This window comes from Punica granatum, chromosome 2 (assembly GCF_007655135.1).
Source record: "Punica granatum isolate Tunisia-2019 chromosome 2, ASM765513v2, whole genome shotgun sequence".
NCBI lineage: Eukaryota > Viridiplantae > Streptophyta > Magnoliopsida > Myrtales > Lythraceae > Punica > Punica granatum.
The window spans coordinates 12,300,450-12,318,262 of record NC_045128.1 but is presented as its reverse complement, the minus strand read 5'-3'; the positions used below and the strand labels follow the sequence as shown (position 1 = coordinate 12,318,262).

General features: G+C 39.0%; 1 protein-coding gene across 1 annotated transcript; it reads right to left on the bottom strand.

Annotated features, from left to right (window-relative positions):
• Window positions 1-15,555: 15,555 nt before the first annotated feature.
• On the bottom strand, window positions 15,556-17,193 carry LOC116194165 (zinc finger CCCH domain-containing protein 20-like). Its single transcript, XM_031522915.1, has 2 exons — window positions 16,690-17,193; window positions 15,556-16,404 (listed from the first exon to the last, which is right to left on the bottom strand). The coding sequence occupies exons 1-2, from the start codon at window positions 17,103-17,105 to the stop codon at window positions 15,831-15,833; spliced, it is 990 nt and encodes a 329-aa protein (XP_031378775.1). The 5' UTR covers window positions 17,106-17,193; the 3' UTR covers window positions 15,556-15,830.
• Window positions 17,194-17,813: the final 620 nt, after the last annotated feature.

Below are 17,813 nucleotides of genomic sequence, written 5' to 3'. Positions count from 1 at the left end.
GATAAATGCATCCTCTCGTATGGAGCGACCCCCCTCCTTTTGCTCGTTGCACATATCTTTTTGTACTCGTCTTTGTCATAGTATTTCAAGATGTCCCCCCAATGTTCCTATGAAATCTAATATGGGTCTTTAACGAGAGGCATGCAGGTTCACCAAGATCTACCTCAAGTGCTTCGACCCTCTCGAGTTGAAGGCCTTCTCCATGTAATACTTCAAAGACAGTTCTGAAAAGATAGCTTTATTTCACGTATATGACGTTAAACAAAATCACATCATAACAAAATATATATTAATAATGCACAGTAAAGGTGTACTAACCTTCCACAATCGAAACCACAATGCCATAGTCGCCAAGGTCCTGCAAATCTCTACGTCATAATGTCCACGATCGGGTTGATGCCTTTGTTCGAAGGCCAAAACCTGCATATTAAATTCAACATGCTACCACAAGCTATTTCATCTATTATTGTCATCGTAATTTTTCAAATAATTTCTATATTACAATGACTCACCCGTCAAGTTCATTTTCAAAAAAACTCAGTCTTATGTTCCAACTTTCTCTCCCAGTCCATCCTGCAGACATTCGGGTGGTAGGGGCTGCCTGTTGCGGTTTGGCTCCTTGTTGGGCTTCAGCCCCATAGATGGATTGTGCGACTAATGGCGATGGCTGAGCTACCAGTGGCGATTGCTGGGGGACTGGAGGAGATGACCGCCACTGTGAGGAGGTCTCGGCCCAAGCTGTGGAAGTCAACTCCAGAGCAGGGAGCAGAGGGGGTGAAGGGGTATTGCCCTCTGGTATTGTCTATTTCTTAGAAACTTTGAGCTTCCTATGATTTATCTTTCTCGAAACTGCAATCAACGTATAACACAATTAGACGAAATAGAATTCAGACAAATAGAATTCATCCAAGTAGAATTAAAAATCAAATTCATCTCAGTAGAATTAAAAATCGGGAAAATGACATTAATGGTCCTAAAAGTTTGCTATTTTTTTACATTGAGTCCTAAAAATTTCACTTCGGAAAATGAAGTCCTAAAACGTTTGAAAAAGTGTCAGCGGTGGTTCTATCTGTCACTGCCCTTGACGGAACTGCCAGCATGGAGATAACATCGTTAAATGCGTCCAGGTGGCCATTAAATGCTGACGTAACATGTCGTGATTGGTCATGAGTGGATTCAAGACCCGATTTGAAAGAACCGACATGGAGCTCCGAAATGGGGCGCTAATATCCGACCTGACATAACACCATCCTTTCCCCAATTCAGATGAACCCTAATTTCCCAAAATCCCCAAATTCAGAAACCCTAATCCTCTCTGGATTCCCTTCCTTTCTCCGATTCAAACGATGAACCCTAATCGGAAAGCCTAGTCCCATCCCTTCTCCTGAATTCCCCCGAAATCCCGTCCCTTCCTAAAATCGGCTGAAATCCCGTCCAAAAATCCCTTTGAAATCGGTAACCCTAATCCCTTCCCCCCTCCATAAATCCCCTTGAAATTGTAATCCCCTCTTGAAATCCCCAAATTCGATCAAAACCCTAATTCCCTACCTGAAATCCCCAAAATCGATTGAAATCCCAAAGCTCAGCAGCTCGTGTAAAAGGGGGCAATACCCTTACGATTCATCTCGACGAGTCAGAAGTCACAACCCTCCTTCTTCCTCCCCTTCCCCTCGTAAGTGTTTCTCATCTCACTTCTCTTTTAAGTCCTCTCCGTCCTTCATTCTAGCTTCACTTTTTTTTTTTAAGTATAGGTTCCTTTGGGTCTTCACAGAAGCTAAACAAATTGCATCCTTAAACGGTTTTCCATCTTCAAATAGTTGACCTACAGTAAAAGTAAGCCACTCACAAGTCGGTTTATATTGAGGGAATGTACCTGACTTTCTGAATTAACTTTTAGGTTGCTTTTCTCTCACTGTGTCTTCATCATCTCCAAACTCTGAACTTGATTCACCAAAGTTAATGCTGCAGGCCTCATTAAAAGATGGATAATCGATTATGTATCCTTCATCTCCTGCATCAACAGTAGCAATAGCGCCATCTTTCTCTTTGCCCTTGTTGTCCTGTTTATCTTATCTTGCTTCCCTTATAATAGTCTCTAAATCCTTCTGTAGCGACAAACTCTTCAACTTTCAGCTCTCTTCTTCTTCACAATTTGATCTTGGGATCTGATGTCTTGGAGCTCAGGATCATCTTCTTCACTTAGATTTACAAGCACATCCCCATAAGCAAAATCACTCTCACTCCCACTACTGTTCTCTTCACTTTCTTCTGCAGCTCGATCTACAATAGCATCAACTCCCTTCCTTCGTAAACTACCAGATGCAGTCTCCTCAGCACCTCCCTCAGTAGCCGCCTTAGGTTACTGAAACGCTTTGGGGTCGGTTATGTGCTTCACATACAGTTGGGAATATTTATGCTCCAACAGCTGCCATATGAGTTGAATGACAGAACTGTCCTTGTACACCTCAAATAATCCCACTTTCTCCTCACCTTCTCACCTCTACTCACCCGCAACCTCCTCTCCTCTTCTACTCTCCTCTACTTAGTAAACGAAGAAGAAGAACGGTACGGTGTTGTGCTCGTGCTACCTCTTCTCCTCTCCTCCTCTGCTCGGGCTACCTCCTATGCTTGTTCCGCCTGCTCGTGCTTGCTCGAGCAAAACAATCGCTGTGCTCCTCTGCTCGTGCTACCTCCTATGTTGGTTTCTCATATTTCTCTGCCAATAGCTTTCCCAAGTTCTCTTTCAAAGCTTTCGGATTTTCCTTCAAAGCTTTCGGGTTTTACTTCCAAAGCTTTTGGGTTTTTCTTTCAAAAGCTTTTAGGTTTTCTCTTCCATTTTCTTTCCTTCGGAGCCGAGCAAGGGTTTCACGAGATCCCAGGTTGAATCACGAGTTTTTGGGTTTCCATTCGAGCCAAGAGTGTCACGTCAGCAAACTAACGGCCACGTGGATGAAACTAACGCCGTTAACTCCATGTTGGCGGCTCGATGATGGCAAGGGACGGATAGGACCACCGCTGACACTTTTTCAAACATTTTAGGATTTCATTTTCCGAAGTGAAACTTTTAGGACTCAATGTCAAAAAATGACAAACTTTTAAGACCACTAGTGTCATTTTCCCATTAAAAATCAAATTCAACCAAACATAAATCATAAAGAACATATTAGATAAAGGTTAGAAAAGCTATTAGGCCTCTTCACTTGTTCCCATTTCTTTGGCTTTAAGGGAGTGACCTCAATTGGCTAATATAGATAAAGGTTGGAAAAGTTCAAACCTTTTGGTCATTAACACAACAAAGAGAGAGAACGGATACATTGTACCCAATCTTTCACAACATAGACCGTTTTATATGAATATTGTAAGCAATGAACTTAAATATTTGTTATTATATGCATAGGAAGCCTTGAGGAATTCTCATAAAGAACTTGAAAAAATGCTTACTTAGCACATTCAGATTTATTTGCTTGGACTTTTCACTAGATCCTCCGGCTAATATTTATATTCTCACCATTAGCAAAATTCAGCTATAGGTTAAACACAATCTGATGCACTCATAAGCAAAAGTTAAAGGTGTAGCAAAACAAATCCTTCTTTTCAATGTATAAATTGCTTAAGACAAAAAAACAGTGGCATGCAGCAGATGATACAATATTAACTGAGCATAAGTGAGCAATAATGAGAGGCATAACTAAGCATTAGTCACAACATCAAAGAAGCATCATTTAGCCTCAATCACTACAAAAGTTATAGGTTAGACACAGTATGATGCACTCATCAGCAAAAGTTAAAGGTGCAGCAAAGCAATTCTTTCTTTTTAATGTATAAATTGCTCAAGATAGAAAAACAGTAGCATGCACCAGATGATACAATATTAACTGAGCATAAGTGAGCAATAATGAGAGGCATAACTAAGCATTAGTTACAACATCAGAGAAGCATTATTTAGCCTCAATCACTGCAGCGGAAAAGCAAAGAGCCTTGTAGAGAGGCATTAATTGACTAATTTGATACCTAAAGGGTGAACAAAAATACAAAGAAGCAAAGAAGACTTGTTGAGCTTGTAGCAGATAAAGCATTGCTCAGATGGAGGGCTTGCCGTCGTTTGGCTTGATTAGGGCTTGAAAGGACAGGACTAGCAGCAACAAAGAAAGGATGGCTCCAGGCTTGCCGTTGGGAGGGCCTGCCATTGTCTACCTCGACTAGGGCTTGAAAGGAAGACGGCTTTGAACTCCTCCTTTGCTGACACTCCCCTTAATCCAAATGCCACAATTACAAGTCTTTTTATCCAGTAACAAGAAATCTTTTCCATATCTTGACCTTTTTCTTAAGACGCAAAGACAATGATAGCAATTATGGATTCATGATATAGTGACTTGGATTTGCAATCAGTCATAGATTGTTATGATTGTTAATTTCAATCAAGAAAAACCAAGATGAATGTAACATATATATATACATTAGAATCATGCATATGGATACTTACACAATTACTGAACCACTGAGAGAATTGTCTTGAAATTCTATCAGATGTTAATTTTCAGGGATGTTGTTCGACACTACAAAATTACTATTTCGTTATGCAAGTGGACAAATCAATTAGTATGCAAATGTATGGAGTTTCTTGCACTAAAACTTTTAAAATAAATCGATTAACATCAATAATAGATTTACTTACTCGATAAATAGATCAACCTCCTCACAGTTGAGCAACACATACAAATGAGTGGCATACCAGTCTTCATCACTCAACCACTTCTCTATACATTCTCCAAAGGTTCTACCGATTCTGTTGAAAATAAAAAATGCGAGACCAGTCAAAAATCAACCCCTTCCCCTCGTTCGTTGTTTCATGGTACTCTTGTTGTAGATGTAAACATATATGAGTTGAAGTAAAATGAGCAAAAATTTCACCGTTTTTCGATAGAGGTATGCTTCACAAATAAAACTCTCCACTCAAGCTTTCTACTTCACGGTTTCTTAATCTTACCAAGAAATCTGTAAGTGCAATTGAACAATAAAAGTAAACTTCCTTAATAATAATGTACTTCATCATCCCATATATTTGTCTTAAAAAATATAGTATTGATAGATATATTACCCCTCAAACAGGTACATCCATCTATATTGGAGCGGACCTCCATTGCAAGCCTCGTCTATTAAATGAATAGGTAGATGCTCCATTACGTTGAAGAAAGCATGTGGAAAAATCTATTCAAACTTGCATTGGATTATGGGGATATTCTCCTCCATTTTGTCCAAGTTGTTTTGTTATTATGTCGTGAAACACAAATTTTTGGAAAACCGACTAAGCTCAGCCAATGGCTTTCATATATAATCGGGCAGCTCCATGAAAGCGACCGGAAGTAGAAGTTCCATAAGGACATGAAAATTGTGGCTCTTCTACCCATTGAAAGTTCCTTACATAGCAAGCAAAATTGGACAAATAACCATCGAGCATTAAAAGCTTACTCATCTACTAACATATATCTTTTCTCTAATCTTATGAGAAAATACTTGGACTTCGATTTCCGCACTCGAAAACTAGGTAGCTGCTGAAGATGAAGCTCATGTCATCTACAGTATAATGCAAAGTCCAAGCGAGTACTTTCATCGTCATTCGTCTTCCCCTTCACGTCCATTATAGTATTGAAATGTTGTCGCAAGCATTCTTCTCAATGTACATGACGTCCAAGTTGTGACGCAGTAAATTCATATTCCAATGAGGTAGCTTCCATAATATGCTTTACTTGGTCTAGTTGTGTTCAATACCGTGCCCCGGTATCTTACAAACACAACCATAATTAGTGACTTTCGGGATAGAAAGCACTAACCACCGCAGCTCAATTGAGCTAAGTGTTTCGGGAGGTGGTTCCTCTTCGACCATTCTTTTCTTGAAACCGTTCATAATATTCCTATATTGGTGGTCGAATGGTGGAAATCAACGATAACAATCAAACCAGTTGTACTCCCAGCCATGCTTTAATGTGAACGCCTTGCTCGAACCCATGCAATAGATGCCAATCACCCGACTATGCTCTAGCCAAACAACCTAGCATATACTAGGAAGTCGTTCACATTCCACATCAATGCTGCTCACATTATGAAATTTTGTCTCGTGTAGATATCATAAGTATTTACATTGTCCCATAACTAAATAAGCTTATGGATCAAGGGTTGCAGGTAAACATTTATGTTGACATTCAAATTCTTGGGTTTAGAAATAAAACATGACAGGAACATGGAAGGCGCCGTCATGCACAATTAGGGTGGGAAGTTATAGGGGGTGAGAATAACATGCCAACAAGAATAAAGGGTTACTGGTTGATTGAAAGAGTTGAATCCATTCAATCAAAAACCGAGCCTCACATTTCTCGAGTATGCTGCAAAGTCTTCATATTCACAATCAAATTCCTTCCAAGCTTTTGCATCTGAAGGATAACATATTACCACATCTTCTCTTTGGTTCTCATAGTGTCAAGTCATGTGAGGTCCTAAACTCATTGAAGCTAAAAGCCGCTTCAACCTAGAATGATTGGCAAGTAGTGCATTGTCTTCGCAGATACCAATTTTTCACTATTTTTTTTTCACATGAGAATGTTTGCCTTGACATGCTCCTTATAATACAACATGTATATATTCTCACAACAATCTATCCCCTACCTGACCAACCCAATTTTGGACACAAATTTTCTTGCCTCGTAATAGTCCTTTGGAATAGTACGTTCTCTAGGATATGTTAAATTTAATAGCTTTAATAGCTCATCAGTAGCACCATGGGCTACTTCCAATCACTTTTGATGCTTTTATTCACATAGCAAAAGATAATACAGAATGAGATGTGCATCCTAGATACAATGGTTGGTTATACTTTTTGAACATATTACAGAACTAGTTAGTTTCAACATTAGGCTTCTCATCTTTGTCAATGTCATCGGTGTCGTTCTCTTTGCCTTAGGAAATTGCATAGTTATTTTGATCATCATCATGCCTATATTCTTGCATAGCAATATCATATATCATCTCCTCCACCCTTTGCAATGAATCATTGCAACCTTGTGTATCGATATGCACATCATCAAGTACAATCTCACCATGATCTGTCCCATACAAATAATCAAATTTGAACCCGCTCTACAATAAATGGACCTTCATGTCATCTTATGATAACATTCTACCCCGTCTTTTGCATTTAGATTTGACGCAAGGACATTTGATTCTTTGCTCTAACTTAAATAGTCTCAAATATTCAGCATGCTCTATAAATGTATCAGCCCTAACCATAAACTCCGATCTAAGGCTCCCGCATGTAGGGTACGTTCTCTCATACATCTATGATCTATGCGGAGGAATATGAGCAATCTACATGCAATCAACCTAAAATCAGTAAAAACAAGTTGTTATCTAACAATAAACTAACGTCAAAGCTACATATGCATTTTATTCAATGGCATATAACTGGGGATTTTGTCAACTACATATAAAATGGCATTAAGAACTCTGAAAAATGAATAAAACTAATCGTACAAGAACGAAATAGGACAATGAATGATGAGTGACGCTTTAGATCCGTCGAAGATCTCTCATATAAGAGTTATCGAGGTGTAGTTGAGGGGCACTTCGCAGCAAAGCAAGAGTGAATTAGATATCGTTTTGTTCTTAAGGAGCTAGTATTTTATTTTTCAATCTGATTCACTAAGGGAAAAATTAATTTTAGAGACGGATTATAGATGGATTTTCCGCATCAATTTTGAGACGTAATAGAGATGTAATTTCGTTTCAATTCCATCTCTATCCCATATAATCTATATGTTTCATTTATAACATTTGGGACAAAATTATAGACGGACAAGTTCGTACAAACCATAGCGACGAAAGTTCCATTTATATTATGTCTATTTGTGGAGGGACGACAGTAGCCATCTCAAAATCTGTCTATATGTGTTCCATCTCTAGTTTCGTATCAATTATAGACGGGAGATTTTCGTCTCTATTAAAGAATAGGGGTTCCCTTCTCTACATGATAGATTTCTTGTAGTCGCTATTCGTGGTAGGAATTTTTATAATTTAGGGTAAATAGCACCACCTGTCACAGTTTTTTTTTTTTGTTTTTCAGCCCACGTCACAAATCCAAATATTTTCACGACACGTCATAGAAATTTTTTCTTTTTCACCCTGCGTCATGCAATCAACATTCCGTCAAAAATTCAATGGAATGCTAATGTGGCTTTATTTTTCAACCAACCTTGCATAGCAGGACAACTTTTTGCAGGTCACACTCCCTTCTCCCTCTCATGATGTCCTTCCCTCCCTCCTTTGATGATGAAGTCGATGGAGATGGATGGCAATGACAGGATATTGAAGATGATGGGGATGGATGGTAATGGGATGGTGATGGAGAGGAAACTAAAGAGGAGATGGCTGTGATGATGTGTTACTGCTATGGCCGAGAGGGGAAGAGAGAGAGAAGTAGAGAGAGTAAGAGGGCTCCTGCTATGTTTTTTTTTATATGCAGTCAAGAGAGAGAAAGGACAATAGAAGGATAAAAGTGAGATGATGAAGTTAGTGGTGATGGAGGAGATGTGATGACACTGATGATCGAAGGAAGAGGTAGCAGAGAAGAGATGGGATGAAAGAGATGGTCATGGACAAAGATGATGGAAAATGGTGAGCAAGAGGAAAGAGAGAGATTGTGGACCTGGTGATGGTATTTTTTAATGATTGAGAGAAAGGGAGCAACCGAGAGAGTGATGGAGAAAGTTGCATATGATGAAGGTAATGAAGAAAAGATTTACTACCATCGCGGTGCTTCGCGGAGATATTTATTCCATACTTCTCCGATTCCGATGTTCCTCTTTTCTGACCATCACCTCATTGCCATCATCTACCTCTTATGCATGTTTCATCATCAACAACAGCCCTCTCCCTCTCTCCACCATGCCACCACCGCGTTGACCTCAAAATCATCATTGTTTGCTTCCCCTCTCCCTCTTTCTCTTCTATTCATAGCATTCTACATCTTCTCCGTCGAACTCTACACCTCATCCATCACCCTATACATCCTCTTTATAGCCCTATACACCCCCTTCATAACTTTTTTCTCTCCATCTTCTTCTCCTTCCTCTCCTACAACAACCCCATCACCTTCTCTACCCTCTCTCTCTCTCGGGTCTCTCTTTCTCCTTCTTGTCTAGAGCAGCAGCACATCATCACAGTTATCTCCTATTTAGTTCCTCTCCATCACCATCACATTACCATCCACCCGCATCATCTTCAATATCCTGTCATTGCCAACCATCTCCATCGACTTCATCATCAGAGGAGGGAGGGAAGGACATCAGAAGAGGGAAAAGGGAGTAGGACCCACAAAAGTGTGTCTTGTTGTGTAAGGCTGGTTGGAAAATAAAGCCACGTTAGCATTCCATAAAACTTTTAACTGAATATTGACGGCATGACGCGCGGTGAAAAAGAAAAAAGTTTTTGTGCCATCTCGTGAAAAATATTTGGATTTGTGACGTTGGGTGGAAAAACCAAAAAGAACTGTGACATGTGGTGTTATTTAACCTTATTAATAATAATTCCCTCAAATCGAAAAGATTTACATTCGGGAAAACTAGAATAGATATGTTATCAAAACTACCTAATCTGGTATAATATATGACCTAATTAATTCCCTTAGATCACAATCACGATAAATATTATAGCATGACTTCCTACTCTGATAGGAAATCAATTCAGAAATGATCTCTTAAGACGCGTTAGTTTATTTTATTTCGGTATCATTGTATGACATATTTTGTGATAAGTACTAAAAGTAGGTTGTTTTTCTAAACTAAGTTGCGAAATTACATGACATGTTGACATCTTCTAAACTTTACATGTTAATTTGTCTTTGCAAACCTCGAAAGGTAGGGTTCGAGACAGTTTGATCGAAACTTCATATGTCTAATGACTGCAAAATGTTATTTACCCCCTAGGATGGTTTCTCAAATGTATGACTGCAGTCAATTTTCATCCCAAAAGTTTGGAGTCTTACAAACTTAATGTGACAATTAATTGATTCATTGTAAGAAGTGAGTTGGCATACCAAAATTATGCCACTTACCACATTGCTATTAGGGGTCACACGAAGAAGTAACGCAAGGAAAAACTTTCTTCGTCCTATGTGGTGCTTCTCGATGCGTCATCTCGACTTTTATTATTTATATAGATTTGGTGAATGATATTTATAGTTTAGAATTCAATCGAAAAAATAATAAGAAAACCAACATAATACATGACAGTCAAGTTTTATTGCCCATTGGTTTAATGAATTGTTTATTCAATTGTTTCGCCTGAAATTCTCAATCCACTCTCCGGTTGCCGCGTGGCGTTTAGGTTGTCAGACGTGTCAGGGTGCAATCCCAAGATATGAGTAAGGGCAAGATTACCATCCGTCCTCATCGGGCTAAAGCGTTGCACAACGGTCCTTGGGGTCCATAGAATTAGTCAGTGACTAGGCTTTCGATTGCAGAGGTATGATGACATCGGTTGGGAGGTTGTAGAGGTGTTACAGACGATGTCACGGTTTCGAGGGTTAAGCCATTTAAGTTCTCCAAGACATGAGCGTAATGTTTTGTCCAATTCTTGTATAAGACGACCCGAAAACAGGTCTATTTGGTATCGAGACGGCTCAGGAACCGGTATAAGTGGATAAGGATCACGCCCTAAGGAAGGCTCGTGAAGGGAAGTCTCGGCTAGAGGCAGCTGAAATGGATGAGGGTTGACTAGGAATTCGTAACTCGTGGAACGCCTCCTTGAAGGTTGATCTCGAATGGAGGCAGCCAAAAGGTAGAGTCACGGCCCTAAAGTCGATCATGGAAGGATAGGATTGCGGTCCCCGAAAGGTCCGTGGTTGGCGGGTCTCGACTAAGAAAGAGTCTTTGGTTGGAAATCTTGACTCGGTGGAGACCAATCTTAGCTCGGAAGCCTCAAGATGGGTAGAAGTGGTAAAGCTGACGGGCGGCGGGGTGCTCCGAAAAGTTATTTCATTTTTGGGTAAATTGTGAAGAAAAGTAGTGCCTGAACGGAGATATATAAAGTGCAAGTGCGTGAAGGATAGATATTGAAGTGCGGTGCAGGTAAGATAGATATTGAAAGGTGCAGTGCGGGAATTGAAAGATACGAGAAAAGTAAATGATACAGAAACATAAAGATAGATTAAATGAGCATGTTGTGTTGTGTTGCCGCAAGGAAATTTACATCGAATAGCTTGGTCTACTCTTATATGGCTAGACCTAGGAGACCCCGAACAAAGCAAGTTTCAATCTTATTGGAACAAAATAAAGACAATGAGCAACAATCTTAGGGTTGCCCAACTTAATAGTTAAAACCAGGAAACTATATTTTACTAGCTAAAAGATAAGGAAATTTCTCTACATGACTATTTCTCTTGCCAAACCTTAAAACAACTCCCAAGAATGAGATATCTAACCAAGAAAACATCCTTGATCGCAGATTCAAGGCACCCGTTGTGCCTTCTTGCTTCGCAAGCACGTATTAGCTCGCATAAAAAGAAATCATTACAATTTCCTTACGTCAACTCCCTTCCTGGAGTACTTTGCTATTCCCATGTTCGATGTGATTCCCCAAGGAAATGATTCCCAATAGCCATGTAGAAATGCCAACTTTCTTGCGTGTATGTCCAGGTTGGTGCATTAATGTCCTTTTGGAAAGAAATGAAATTCTTTCGTAGTGAGAGCTGTTTAGTTAATGCCCTCAGCTGATCTGGACAGATCAAGCCAGCTAAAAGTTGCTATAGCATCCTCCTTGAATAGTTAACCTACCAGCGGCTGTTCGAACCGGGTAATATCGCAGATTCTCAAGTCAGGTCATCAAGTGCTTAATCATGGGCCGCCTCTTTACACAGGCCCCTCGATATGTCCATTGTGTCATGTTGTGAACCTCTAATTAAGCTCAAATTCGACCAATTAAGCTCGATCTTAAATCAAGTACCTCACGAGCTCCGTAATTACCATTATGTGAGAAAAATAGATGTAAACATCACCCAATAAAATTTTATCAAACAATGCACTGCTTTTTTACGGTTATAATGGAGGTTCATGAGTCTAGTACCATGAAATAAAATTCCCAATAGTTAAAGAAGCATGTGCAGTTTCACTGAATATTAAACCTGAAACTTTTTAATTATCAAGCGAGGCGCATGTATCACTGCGTTATACTATTACTATTTCTGCCCTACTTTAGAATGAGAAAATTTTGTAGAAAGTTCAATTTCCGTCGTACTGCTCACTACTATTGACATCATTCAATCTAAAATATCTCTTCTTCCGAGCATATAATGCATACAAATGTCGAATTAAGATAACTCCATCAGGTGAATGTGTTTGAAAAATATATACAGCCATCTCTTTTTTTCTTTTATAGCGGATCATATGATATCTATGCAATCTATTGATTGAGATTAATTTTATACACTCAATCGCCTCGATTTTAATTAGGAGATATTTTCAATGGAATTTGAAATCTTGCATTGCAAATAAAAGTTTGCTAAATGAAAATAACTCATCTAACGTTGAGTAAAATTGTTGAAATTCCCCACTCATTTACGTTTGTAGTATATGAATCAGCAATATTACGGAGATGAATGAGCATTTTTTGCCTCCGATGATTTCTTTTGTTAGAGTTTATTAAGCCTCCGATGATTTCTTTTTATCGTCGACCGATAAAGATTGCTTTGGGGTCATGTCATTGTCAGAGAAGAAAAAGGTCTAAGATTGATCATTTAGGAAGTCAACTTGGGGAATAAATATTAAATGAGTACTGCTCATATAATATCTAATAAAAATATCTGAAAATAAAAAAATAATCTCATAATAAATTTATAAATTTTCACTTATAAATAATTATTATTCATCTAAAAGAAATGAGTAATACACGTCGAATATTTTGTTGAGGGTTATCTATTATTAAACGAGGTCAATCTTGGGGGAAGAGAAGCCATCAACATTCTTTAAGCTCTTAAATTCCAGCCGTGGTTTTAGCCTGGAATGGAGTGGTGTGGACCCAAACCCCGAAGAGATAGGGCTTATGCCATATACGACATTTGAAATGAAACCACTTTTGATCTCTTTGATAATGGCGATGGTGATATTTGACTGACATATATAAAAGTCCTTTATAATAGAAATTATGAGAATGTAATTCAGACCTAATGTATATATTAAGTAATTTAGATTTCTTTTACGGGCACTTTTCAAAATATAATTAGTTATGATATTTTATTCAAAACTCTCATCTCTTGCATAATCGACTATTTACATTCTTTATACATTAATATATATATATATATATATATTTCATATCTCCTTTTTTTTTATTTAATGTATTTTTTCGGTGATTTTGCAATGTATTTATATATTATATATTTTTAAAGAGATTATTTATTTCAATTTTTTTGTTATTATAAGATTCGTAAATATAATAAAATCAACATAAAATAAAAATATTTAAAAAATTCGACCAATGCGTTGATTAGATGACTAATTTAATAGTAAATTGATTATTTGTAGAAAGAATGAAGTTTGTTGTAACGACATGAATGATTGATATGAAATAAAAGAGTCTTGGATTCAATTCTTAGTAATGAAATTTTATATTATTTATTTCACTTTTTCTATTACCCTATTTTATAATAGGAATTGAGTTCTAGGTTCGAAAATTATAAGAAACATCTAATATCAAAACTTTAATTGAATCAGTTAAATTAGTCCAGGATACCCGGATAAATTCCTTTGTGGAAATTTGTCGCTTCCTTGTGTTGACGGTAATCCATAACCTGTTGGGAATTCACAGTACACTACGCTTGAATACCACCTAAATTCCATGCCTTGCTGGTCACTTTTGACAAATACTTTTGATTGACATTAACATGTGGCAATTCATGTCGGTTCAAAGATGGGACCCTATTTCCAAACTAGAGATTTCTCGAAAAGTAAAAAGGATTATATCTGGTTTCCGTATGAGACGGGCATGGTCACTTAACAGTATGATAAATTAATTTTATTGATTAGGTATGTATAAATGGGCAATCTTACGTTTATAGCGAGTTACATTGGACGGTAGAATCCTTCGCATTTGAACCACAAATTCGAATATGCTTTCGAAATGTATAAAGGAAACTCATCCGGTCCACCTGAAGAATGGACACTCATCATCTTGGAACCATTGGATTCATTTTTTTTTTCTTTTCCCTTCTAATCAAAGATATATCATGATAAGTCAATCTAACTGCTATCGGAACCATTCTAAATGAAGACGGTTCGATTTTTTCGAAGTAACATCTCATATCAGATCACAAATTTGATGCCGATTAAGGTGACTAAGGCTTGCTTATACACTCGTCCTTATATGCATTGCTTGAGTAGATAAACCGAAACTAAAGAAGAGTTACAAAGATACTAATTATTTGGATGATTGGCCAATTGTCCACATCATGTGATCACGAAATCGCATGGCTTATATATGCATTGACTGGTCATTCTGAACATGCAACATAACTTCCACTAACCTAAGGTATTCTTGTTGCATTGCATTATTAGTCGCGAAAAGATTGAAAACAAGTACCCGCCATTAACTCCGGTGATGAGTCGACAGCTTCGATATATGAGTTTTCTGTCGCGTAGTTGAGTCACTATGATCTATAGCCATTGAATCCACCATGCTCACTAATATGTATAATTGAGGTGGGAAAAGAAAATTAAGTACTGAAGGACTCGCAGTGGCATTATTCTCAAATTAATATTAAGTAAATAGAGTCAATAATCCACAGATGGTCGTATTTTACCCAAAAAAGAATAATAGTATTTTATAGGTCGTCTTCATTTCTAGGTGAGACTAGTAACGTCCTCGATTTAATAGGAAATTATTTTCTGGTCAAACACCGTCTTGCCATGATCATTAAAATACAATTCTGTATGTTAAAACTCTTGTATTATTGGTAAAAAGCTCTCATATTATTAGTAAAATCCGCACACTTACAGGCAATCCATCAACCTTGTCGCCCTTTGATAAAAATTTAGGACTTTTACAGTGAAAATAACACAGTAATGCATCTCTCGCTTAGTGATCAAAATATTTTAAATTCGATATTCAATAAGACTATCCGCATCATTTTATTAAATATTCATAATTTTTATTTCAATGTATTAGATCCATTAATCTCTCTTGCAATCAAAAAAAAATTATGACTTTCAGAGGATTGAACCATTGGGTATTCACAAACGGTTCTTACCAAAAAACTTGGACAAATAGTAATTAATAATATCCTGTCCTTACCGTCGATATGAAGAACTTGCATACAGTGAAACAAATCTATCAAATTCCAAAATAATTCACTTCGCTTCACCTTCGGACTCTGCCGGAAAGCATTTCATTTCATTTTATAAGTGCACTGCATTCCATTTAACAACATTATACAAGATCAACTTAGTAGAAGATTAATCCACTCTAGCAGCAAATATGAAAATGATAATAATAAATAATAAAATAACTAAAAGAGAGACTAAAAATATTATTTTATATAGCAGATAGGAATTAGATAAAACTTTTACAGACTTCCTTCCAGAAATCTCCCGAACGCATTTAATTCCTCCGCATCACAAGGTGTTCGCGGCCTACTTAAATATGTACAAAATATATTTATAATTTGGGTGCCTAATTGCTTAATTAAACAATACAAGTCCCAACCCTCATTCAGATCCTATCTACAAAAAACCCAAGCACCGCTTTACCTGAACCCGGACCCGGCCCAACCCGCCCCGCCCCGCCATGGTTTACTTCACCAGCTCTGACACCCAGCCGACATCAGGAGATGGGTCCGGGTCGCCCAGACCGAGAGAGTTCTCCTGGCTCAGCTTCTCAAACATCTTGGTCCTCAGGCTCCTGCCCGACTCCACCCTCTCCATTGCCATCTCATCCTCCGAGCCCGTCTCCCAGCAGCATTCCGAGTAGCCAGCTTGGCCTATCCCTCCGGTCGGGGTTGATGGAAGGCTCTGGATCCCTGGGCGGAGCATCGATCTTCTTGGAGACCCATAGCCAGACCCGGAAAAATTGTACGAGCGGGGCAGTGATTTAACTCTATCCAGCTGGAGATTCCTAAGGGACAGGACCATTTCGGTCATAGGGCTCCCGCTAGTGCCGACCGAACGGGCCAGGGGGGACATCGGGGGCGAGTCATCGGGGGAGATCGTGCTCGGGGTAACAAGGGCCATTTTCCCGAGTGGGCTCTCTTTCGGGCTCCTCGGGCTGTGCTGAGGGGTCACCACCCTGAGCTGCTCCGGCGTGTGGGCGAAGAAGCACACCCTCCTCGTACAGTTGGTCCCGTCCTTGCACGGCTGTGTACGGTACCTGATCAGATCGCGGCAGTACATTTTTCAGCTAAACGATAGACGTCATGACTCATTAGTGATAACATCTTTTACCATAGAATTTCTTTATATGAATATTCTACGGTCCAAGATCATTCGGCTCGAGGTTCAGCTCCGATGATGTTATGAATGGTATCAGCGCTTCGTACTGGTGCCATTATAGTTAAAAACACATCTAATGAATCCTCATATCAACTCAATACCAATACATCTCGTGATCACACTTAAAAAAGATTATGAGCCATATTATGTGACAACGTCGTACCTTGCTGGGTGAAGCCAGCACTCGAACACGCCGTGAGAGAACTCACAGGAGTCGCCCTTCCGGCATCCGCCCTTCCTGAAGTCCGGGCACGCAGCGGCCGAGTAGTGGTGCCTCCTGGGGTCCCGCCGGCGCGCCTTCTCACCCGGATGAGCGTAAGGGCACTCGGTCCAGTCGTGGGCCCTCCCACGGCTGCACCTTCTCACCTTGAACTCGTACATGCGGAACTCGTCGCACTCTTCCGCCGGATCGCCGCCATCATGGCCAGCCCGTCCATATAGCTGCAGTGCCGAAATGATGTCATGGAGGCGGTCCGGAGAGTAGGGCGGTAGGATCTCGTCCGTAGTATCGTCAGGTAGCAGCCATGGGGAGTCATAAGCCGTTGTATCGGGTGGACGGTGGCGTTCTCCCAGCATCATTTTCCAGTTTTCCCTTTCTGTTGGAAAATCACGTAAGCCTGCGGTTTTTCGGGGGTATTACGAAGTTGCAAGTGATGAAAGGAATGGGAGGGCTTTGTTTATAAACTGATGGGGGAGAGTGGGAAGGGATTTAACTTTAGTTAATTGGTAAATAATTGATTAACCACGGTTTGGTTTGAGAAATTCAACGAGTTTTCTATCTATTTTTATCTTGGGTGAATATTCCGTTCTATTTATAAAGCAATTTTGGAAACTAATTCCCATTTTGAGTTCATATTTTATGGAATGTCAATATACCGACCCTGACTTATCTCCCCGGATCCATCTCGATATTCCAATAATGGTAATAAATTATTCTTTTGCATTACAATGGAGATCATAGTTTAGTATAATAAAATAAAGGGGATATTTATCTAATATGACCTATGGTTTGTCCGTTTTGTCAAATCTATCATATGTTTTTTTTGTCAAATATATCCCATGGTTTACTTTTTGCATCAAATCTATCCTGGCGTTATCTTTTCCGTCGACATCTAACGGCCGTGCTGACGTGGCGCCTACGTGGCAAGTGTGGCCCACTATCTCTCCACGTGCCACGTCAGCACGACCGTTAGATGTCGACGAAAAGATAACGCCGTGATAGATTTGATGTAAAAAGTAAACCATGGGATAGATTTGATAAAAAAACATAGGATAGATTTGACAAAA

What these genes read in the sequence shown, in the direction of transcription:
- LOC116194165 (XM_031522915.1), bottom strand. Translation starts at nt 17,105, where the DNA reads ATGATGCTGGGAGAACGCCACCGTCCACCCGATACAACGGCTTATGAC. An exon ending in TGCTGGCTTCACCCAGCAAG is followed by an intron (nt 16,405 to 16,689) that starts GTACGACGTTGT and finishes CGATCTGATCAG; the next exon opens with GTACCGTACACAGCCGTGCA.